At 40.4% G+C, this 9,897-nt stretch overlaps 1 protein-coding gene across 1 annotated transcript in view; it reads left to right on the forward strand.

Annotated features, from left to right (window-relative positions):
* The window catches only part of ppan (peter pan homolog), a 67,874-nt gene that overhangs the window by 30,522 nt on the left and 27,455 nt on the right, over positions 1–9,897 (forward strand). The window contains exon 11 of the mRNA XM_060942237.1: positions 9,061–9,227. Coding sequence (XP_060798220.1) covers positions 9,061–9,227 — 167 coding nt within the window. The remainder of the gene's footprint in view (positions 1–9,060; positions 9,228–9,897) is intronic.

Consider the following 9,897-nt stretch of genomic DNA (forward strand, 5'->3'; position numbering starts at 1 on the left):
CTTGCTCTAGTATTAGTGTACATTTCCTGAATCACGTTTAGAAGGCGCGTTGGGATGCTGTAGGCTTGAAGGATTTTCATCGTTTTCCCTCTGTGTATACTGTCAAATGCTTTTTTGAAATCTATAAAGCACATCACAGCCGAGAGATTGTTGTTCTTTGTTTCCTCCATAATCCGACGCAGCGCCAAAATCTGATAGTGTGGATCGACATTGTCTGTCTAAATCCATTTTGGTTTGGTCTTAGATGTATATCTAGCTTGTCCCTGATTCGGTTCAGTATCCTCCTGTTCATGACTTTTGTGATGACACACGTTAAGCTGATGCCACGATAATTATCAGCAGGGGTGATAGCGTTCCGGCGCCGCGCCGGATTTCCGGCGTACCGTGGCTGGGGGAAAAAAAAAATATAGTTCGCCCATTGTCCTGTGTCATTCTGAGATGCGCAGATAGACAGTAAAGGGAATTCCGAATTCCCTTTACTGTCTATCTGCGCATCTCAGAATGACACAGGACAATGGGCGAACTAGATTTTTTTTTTTTTTTTTCCCCCCAGCCACGGTACGCCGGAAATCCAGCGCGGCGCCGGAACGCTATCACCCCTGTATCAGTAAGTGTCTATGAGTGTCTCTGGGATTCTACTGGTACTTTATTATTGTGGATGCTCTTCATTGGCTTAAATTTAATGCCATTATTATTGCTTTTTGAATATTCTGGGTTGCCAGATGTTTAAAGTAGGTATAGCAAAAGATTGCTGGCTTTCCTATATTCGACTATTCATTATTAGCTTAGTAGAAATTTTGTTATTATTAGCTCATCCACCAGACAGGTGATGAGTTTATGCCATCGTGTTGTCTGTCCGGCATCGTCCACATTTCACGAAACGGCTGCTTCTCTTTCAGTTCTTCTCTGATTTTTATTCTTTTTGGCAGGAAGGTAGGTCTGCCTGGGGTACATATAGCTTCTACCCAAATTTGCATAATTGCAATTAATAATGAAGATATGGCATAATTAAGCCTTACCAAGCAGTTTCCACACAAATCGCTGCTTCTTCCTCAGTCCTTCACCGATTTTGATTCTTTCTGGCATGAAGGTAGAGGGACCTTGGGTGCATATAACTTCTACCCAGATTTGCTTCATTACAATTATTAAAAGAGAACTGAAGTCATTTTTAAACTTGCTTTATTTCTTAATTAACGTGTTATTCAGTTACGTTTTCCGTTTTAGTAACCTTGTATCGCGACTCGTATTGGCAACTAATTGCAATTAAATATTATACTTATCGGCCTATTCGGTTTTTAACCATTGTCGAATTTAGTTTGTTTGGTCCATGGCAGGCGTCGCTTATCCGCGCGATCTTCACGAGACTTGTGCGAGACTTCGAAACGTGAAGTGTCAGCCAGGTGTCAGTGACGCCATTTTGAAAACTGTTTTCCAAACGAAATATCGCACAAAAACAAGTTTAAATGACGATTACTGCCTACTTTTTTTCAAACTTTCCTGATTGCTATCAAAACAAACAAAACTTCCGGCTTGATTACGTCAGCATTCGAAAGAGGGCACGCACGTCTTTTGACAACCCGTCCCTGTTTCCGAAACCGTGCTGTTCAAAACCTTACTGAGGATTATTTACACCCTATATAGTGCACTCAAAGTATCCCACAATGCATCACAAAAAATAGTGTTCAGTGATGGTCACTAACCAAAGCAATATATCCCATCATGCATTGTGGTCGCGCTGAAAGAAATCGGTCTCAAGTTTGATTTAATAAAAGGCAGCAGCAAAGAAGAAAGTATTCAGCCTTGATTTAAAAAAAAAACCTGAAAGATGCAGGTACTTTGTATTGATTAATGTGGGAAATGCGGTCAGTATAATATGGATTTATCACAAAAACACATGCATGTATTTATCGGCATGATCTGGGACATTTTAATTGCACGACAGTAATGACATAAATACCAGCACGACGGAGTAGTGTCCGAAAGCGTTTTTTCATTTTACCAATGAGCTCACTATAATAGTCCTCTATATAGTAATTCCCTATATAGGGAGCAGTGAACGAGTGAGTGATTTCGGACACGGAACGTTGGCAGATGTCGGTCGCTTTGATTTCCGCTGTATGTTTTACTTCCATCCGACGATGTCTCGCACAGGTCTCAACGAATCTCGTTTACGGCCATTGCTTCGACATATGAACTGATGTATATTACAGAGCATATTTCAAACACTCAACTTGCTATAGCAGTGACAAAATGGCGATCAGAAATGCATTTCGATATTTAATAAAATGAGAGAATTTTGATGATTAAAAAAATTTGCCTTCAGTTCTCCTTTAATGAAGTTATGGACTAAGCCTTAACGAGCAGTTCAACAAGAATCGCTTCTTCTCAGTTAATTCCTTGCCATTTTGGATTCTTTCAGGCAAATCGGAAGGTATTCCTCAGGTGTATATAGCATCTACTGTGCATGTGTAGCTTGTATATAGCTTGTAACATTTATTGCGCAAGGTGGCCCACTTTAGATCGTTCCTTCTGGATTAGACGGGGCCAGAGTGAGCTACGCCATCATTGACTGTCTTATTATTTCATATGTAATGAGGCTGTGAAGGGAAAGCTGCAATCATTGCATTCAAAAGTATTTCTAGAGATTAGTAGTAGTAGTAGTAGTAGTTGGTAGATATTTTGTTCAATTACTTGTATTACCTTGATCATCTAAATGCAGTGGTCTCAAAGTTTAGCGGAATAAAAGGGTACGAGGCAGAGAATAGGAGGGTACAATTAAAAAGGCTGAAGCCCTTCACCATGAACCATAGGTGAGAAAAATGGAAAGCTGGGGTTATCCGAGACCGTTTCAAGGCATTTGGGGAGGAGTTTCCAATTTATTGTAAACAGCAAAATAGAGTCTGAAGTGATGGTAATCAATACTAAAAATTGAATAGAACTGCCATATAGTAATGAATCAAAGAAATTTGACAATACAGAAATTTTTATATATTTTTGATGTTTACAAAATCAAGTAACCGTTACTTGATTTTGTAAACATCAAAAATGTTTTGTATAGTCAAATTTCTTTTTGATTCCTTATTCAATTTCTGAGCAATCTGAGTATTGATCTAATCCTAAAGCTTCTATAACAATGTCTGTAGTGATATCAGGTACTGAACTTAATTTAGGTTTTTTTTTTTTAATATCTCCTCCCTTTCTTTGCACAAGCCTACTCACGTCAGATGAATTGGGTCCAAATTTCTTTCGGTCTTTTCGTTCCCGTGCACAGCAGTGGTTAGACCAGTCTCAATATGGAATCACGTTTTGGAGAGAATTCTGATGGTGATTTGGCTTCTTATATGGCGGATGAAGGGGCAGAAGATTATCAAGGATATTCCAGAGTAAATGGTTATCTTTTTGAGCCCCCAAGACCAGAAACTGCCAGTTCATGACAGTCTTCCTCTGTAGCATGAGCGAGATGGAGAGATGGATACATAGAGAGATGTGCAGAATGCTGTGGTTACCTTTCATCATCTCATCTCATCTCATTATCTCTAGCCGCTTTATCCTTCTACAGGGTCGCAGGCAAGCTGGAGCCTATCCCAGCTGACTACGGGCGAAAGGCGGGGTACACCCTGGACAAGTCGCCAGGTCATCACAGGGCTGACACATAGACACAGACAACCATTCACACCTACGGTCAATTTAGAGTCACCAGTTAACCTAACCTGCATGTCTTTGGACTGTGGGGGAAACCGGAGCACCCGGAGGAAACCCACGCGGACACGGGGAGAACATGCAAACTCCACACAGAAAGGCCCTCGCCGGCCCCGGGGCTCGAACCCAGGACCTTCTTGCTGTGAGGCGACAGCACTAACCACTACACCACCGTGCCGCCCACCTTTCATCATGTTTTCCTGAATAAAACTAAAAACATTGAGTTTTGCAATATTGCAATCAGAGAGCATTTAACACGTTTCAGTTAATAATTAATGATATGATGAGATTGGATGTCGTGAGCGTGTAAATGTTGCTCATAATCATGTGAGAGAGAGAGAGAGAGATAATAGGGAAATCAGTGAACTGTCCAAATGTCACTTCTTAAATAAATAGGTTTCTTTTTTTGCTCCAGTAATTCCCATGTGGTTGTTCTGGTGGTGGTGGTGAATCAGATTTATCATTAGTAGGCGACACGAAATCTGCCCGCTTTGTTTGCACAAACCTCACCCACTGTCGCTTTAGATTAGTGTCACTTCTCAGAAATTCGTGAACCGAATGTCCTGTTGTATATGGTTTTGAATATCCAGACACAGTGCAGCGCTTTCACATAGTTATTTTTGTAAGATTCCTACAACAATATCCAATCTCGGTGTGTAAACAAGCACGGAGTCAGATGCACCAAAATGACCCAGATAACGTGACATCCTGCGAGATTAGCCCTGAGGTGAGGCTGCCTTCTTCCAGGATCCGGACGCCGGTGATTTATCGATAGTTTTGTGCTTGATGATGAAATAAATTATTTTTCCCCCTGCTTTATTAATTTTGGTTGTTACTAATGATTTATTCATTTTAAAGCATTACAAAAAAGCATTACGTACACTTTAAGGTGGTTCAGAGTTCAAAAGATTTTTCAGATATTTTGAAAGAATATATGAATTCATCACAGTATTTTCATTTGGCATTGCACTATATAATAAGTGAATCTATATTCATCTGACAACGAGTGACGGTTCTTGCAACAGCAACTGTACGAAAACAAATACATCAACTGTGTGTGTTTTTCTAATTTTAATGATTACCGTTAACATTAACTGCATGACAGATGTCAAGTCTCAGTATGTGACCTCCCCTGTAAGGATATGTTGCATTCCGTCGCAAGTCAAATTGTAAACAGTGTCAATGTGCCGAGGGTGGGTTTGACCCAAAACAGGCCGTATACAACAATGGGATAGTGATTGCTTGTTTGTTTTTGTTTAATTTAATATTTAGCTGACCAGCATTTATACATGGACCCATGCACAGACGTATTCAGGGGCGGATCCAGGAAAATGGGAGGGTGGGGTGACAACCCAGTAATGCCAGGGGTCCGGGGGGGCCTGCCAGAGTCCCCTGGAAACTCTGCAGCTTTTAAATGTCCAGAGATGCGTTTTGAGTTGTCAGACGTGTTGTAAATAAAATCTCTGAAAGAAAATTACCAGTTTTAAAATTAGCAACTTTTCAAAACCATTTTATTAGTCATTGAAAATGATAACAGAGCTGCAGATACCGTATAACCTCTAATGAACGCCCCTCCCCCATATTTCGGAAAAAAAATAATTCAAAATTAAAAAAACCTAACAGTCTGAACAGTTTTACATACCCCAGGTTTTCTATCCAAGTCCAAAGTTTCAATTTTGCATTTTTGTTGGCACCATTCACGGACTCGTTTACGATCGATCTTGTAGAGTTTAGAAGCAAAGTGCTTTCCTTTCTCCTCTGCCGTTTTTACGATTTTTAGCTTAAAACTCGCAGTGTAGGATCTGTGTTTTTCAACACGTGTGTCCATCTTTACGATTAGAAACAGAATGATTAGATCAAATTATCTGGGAGGCGCGTGACTTCTGCAAAAAGGGAGCTTTATGCAAAGTGAGTGACGTAACAGTGGTCGGCGAAAAGATCAAAGGTGTCAAGCCAGCTGACATGCGAGCTATATCTGGGCTGTTTCCTCGCCAAATGAACACCTGCATTACCGTATACACTCTGGTAAGCGCCCCAAATAATAAAAAAAAATCAATTTTTAAAAACACTTAATTCGATGACTTTTCACCAAGAAAACGTATGAAAGTTACGGAAAATTAGTAGGGCAGTTATGTTAGGGTTTGAAAAATTCGATCAACTTTTTTTTTTTTTAAAAACCCTTTTGAAAAATGTAACGCCCCCAGGGGCGTTCATTAGAGGTTATACGGTATATGCGTAGAACATGATTACAACTGAGATACGGTAATATTTATGAAAGTTCTATCATATAATGCATTACCACATGATGTGCTACAGTGTAGTACACTGACCACAAAACACCTCTTATCAGTAAATTGTCAATGTTTTAGCAACTGCAGTCTGAGCTCACTGGGGAAGTTTAAGCAGACTGTTACAGGACAGACAAGTCTGAAATGTTGTCTGTCTGTCCAAATTTCAGTCTGTCTGAATGACTGGCCAAAGGCTCAGAACAATGTGCCTTAGGGTAGTATCTCACTGGGCTGCGACAGCCCGCGACTAGTTGGAGACAGAACAATTGCAATAAAATATGCGAATTAGCAATAATTTTCACTTGGAATCACACTGAATTGATATTCGCATATTTTACCGCAATTATGTCTCCAACTAGTCGCAGGCTGTCGCAGCCCGGCTTTCCCTTGGCAGGCAGGGAAGTAAAGGAAGCCTCACGGAAACTAACTTGAGAAGGGCTCGCGACGCATTTGCGGCTATTTTGAGAGAAATTTTGTCGCATGAATTTTTTGAACATGTTCAAAATTTCAGCGACGAAAGAGCAACACTTTGCGACTCATGCGAGGAAATTGAGAAGCCCCGCGAATGTTTCAAGACACTTTTGAAACTCTCTCGTGAATGACGTTCGCAATTGGTCGCAAGTTGTCGCAGCCCAGTGAGATACTGGCTTTAGGCCCCCTGAAGCTGAAGGGCTTTAGATGCCTGGAGATGGCTTCTCAACTATTTCCAGGCACATTTCTGTCATCCTCAAAGGCCAAATTACACTCAACGTTAGTTGCTGATTACACTACAAATTGAATATAATTTACGAGAAAATGACAGAAGATTCAAGAAAAGCATGCTTAAAGTTCTACCCAAGAAAACAGTAGTCTAGTACACACAGGTCAGTTCCATGTCTAGAAAAAAGTATGAACGGGACAAGGATGTTCCAGTTGGTTACAACTTACTGGGACTCATACACAGGTACAGTACTATAATAACACTCATCAAACATTGTCAACAATGACTATTTTTATACTATGTTTATAATAAGTCTATAAGAAATTTAGCAATTAACAATACAATTCTTACATAATAGAATTAAAATTTTGAGTCCGAGATTGCAAGAGACTTTTAAAATGACTCAGAACTAGACATGGTGATATCATTTGGCATTCAGACTAAAATCTGCTGCACTAGAACTTGGAAAAGAGAGGAAAACACCTTGAAAGAGAAACCAGTCGAAACCGAAAGAGTGAACATGATCATCATGGTGTGACCATGTGAACAGTCAATGTGTAAGTGGGAACAGTCAGTGCTCCAACTCCGGTGTGACTGAGGAAGGGGATAAGTTTTGTTTCATCTAATGTAGGTGTAAGACTTTGAGTGGGTGGGTGGAGCACAGAAGTATGGCAGGCCAGAACTGAATTTTCAAAACTTTATTTTCAGCCTTTGCAATCTCCCAATACCACAGACACGCGCACGTGCACACACATCATTTGTCTGGTTGGGGAGAGAGCCCCCTTCCTCTGCTCACGCTCTCCTTATAAAGGGCGCGGTCACCTCGGGAAGACACGCAAACACAGGTTAATTGACATCAGGTGCAGTGATTCTGCCACTTACCTTCCCTGACTCCGCCCTCCGGTCACAGACCAATGCTTGACCACACCCCCGCTGCCGCAGTAGGGAATTTAAAAAATATATTATTTGGCAGTGGGCACATAGGAACACAAAGTTTCTGTCAATATGTTTATCATGCTTGTATGATAAAAACTCATGAATATATTTATCTAAATCCGTGACCTACTCATTCTACACCTGCCAAGCTTCACCGGAGAAGCTCTCGACCCCGGAGGGTTAAAATACGATATGAAGGGGGGAACAGTCAGGGTCCAAAAGCTGTAGTAGTCTCTTTTCTTTTAACGTTAGTCGTAAACCTACCCAGCTGATAAGTGTCGCGTGGTGTCGTGCCAGAATGCACTTCTACTTGCTGATGAGAGGCGACTCGTCATCGAGAGCGTCTGCGATCGGCCAATCACAGGCCATGTTTCGACATAATGTATTCGCGTAGTGTAACATTTGGAAGAAAATTAGAAGTAGATTAGCCCCATATGTTTACCATTTTTCATGGGTCATCTGGTCCGACGCTTTTGAAGTACAGACGGTCAAATGCAAAAATTACCAGTCAATGTCTGCCGGTCCGGCCTTATTTCCCACACTGTTATGTCGATGCACAAAGTTTCCGCGCCCTGTTTAAAATCCAACAGGACTTGCCCAGCTTGCTTTTCACTGCATTCGTGTCACGAGCGAAAAAACCTATCGGACCTACTATTAAATATAAATTTATACCATTAAACTCTTCAGCTCAATCCCACATAATGATTTTTGTTTATTTTAAAAAAAAAATTAATTAAATAAAAACGGCGGGCATATCTCAGTGTCTGCAATACTAAAAAAAACAAAAGGTTTTTTTTTTTTTTGGCTTGTTTGTTTTTTTTGGGGGGGTGCATACCCCCTTAAATCCACGGCAGGTATTTCACTCTGTGATCATAGTGATGGCTAAAATTAGACTTACCCATGGTTCGAAGTTTTTTTGAAAACCAGGCATCTAACATGCTGCTCTGCTTCTTAGTCGCCATTTCTAATCATGTGGTAACGCAGCTCAATCACAGCACACCTTGTCAGCCAATCAGATTACATCTTCGTTACAGCATAACGGCTGCCTCCGTTTCCTACAGACGTTAGTATCTGGCCGTTATTTAGTTGAATAAAACTTGGTTTCGCATTGCACACTGCTCAGGTTTGTACAGATATGTCAACAAAAATATTTTTTGTTACTCGGAGAAAAATAGACAGCAGCAAATCCTACTGCAGATGGCGATTTGCCAACAACGACCGGCTACTTTTGAGACCTCTGTAAGTGCAGCCAGGCTTCTGAGTTATTTGTTCCCTCTGTTGATTTAGTGTGCGCCAGTGTAATCTGGAGAGATGTGTATTAACCGATTCATTCATTTCAAATGATCAAAGAATCGTTAATCATCTGACCCACAGTACAGCTCGTTTCTGTTTGGGTTTTGGTGATATTTTCTAACGTGCGCACGCACGTGTGTGCAGGAAAAAGAGTCTGGAAGGCATGAAGAGGAAATGGCGGCAGGAAGGGGCTGCTTCTGATGACAGTGAAGTGGAGGATCCTGGAGTGCAGGAGGACCAGCGTGAGGCTGAGGAGTCTGAAGACGAGGCAGAGTATTACAGACAGGCTGTCGGGGAGGAACCCGATGAAGGTATCACACTGGTTATCTGCTCAACCACATCCTGATTATATAAGAGTGTTTTGTTTGTTTGTTTGTTTTTGTTTGTTTGTTTTTGTCAGATATCTTCAAGATACAGATAATTCTACTTGGTTTTCATCCACGCATGTTTTTCACTTGCGTGCATACACTTTTTCTATATGTTTACATTTAATTTACTTAAAATCTTTATCTGCAAAAAAGTGATAATGGGGAGCAGTCAGTAGCTCTGCAGTAAAGGACTCAGAATTAGGGCTGGCCATTGGGACTATACTACTGTGATTTGATTGTTGAAATACATTTTTCTGAATCATCACAGTATGTTCATTAGTCTTTATAAAAATAACAAACACTGATGGGAATTAGCCAAGATGATAAGCTTTTGTGTGGATTGTCAAAAGAAAAAGGAGGTATGATTAAAATTTTCCTCCTTTTTCACAACGCCACATTGTTTTATTAAATATAAAGTTATTATTACTGCACAAATTCAACTATAGTTTTCAGAACGCCTAACAACTAAAAGAACTTGCTAAATATAGCTAATAATAATGTATAAAAGTAAATATGCTGTACCTACATTAAGTGTTTAAATGGCTGTTTGTTGGCAAACCTCGACATCATGATTCAATTCAACTTTGTCATATGTACTCGAGACAGTGTCACA

This window comes from Neoarius graeffei, chromosome 16 (assembly GCF_027579695.1).
Source record: "Neoarius graeffei isolate fNeoGra1 chromosome 16, fNeoGra1.pri, whole genome shotgun sequence".
Lineage (NCBI taxonomy): Eukaryota > Metazoa > Chordata > Actinopteri > Siluriformes > Ariidae > Neoarius > Neoarius graeffei.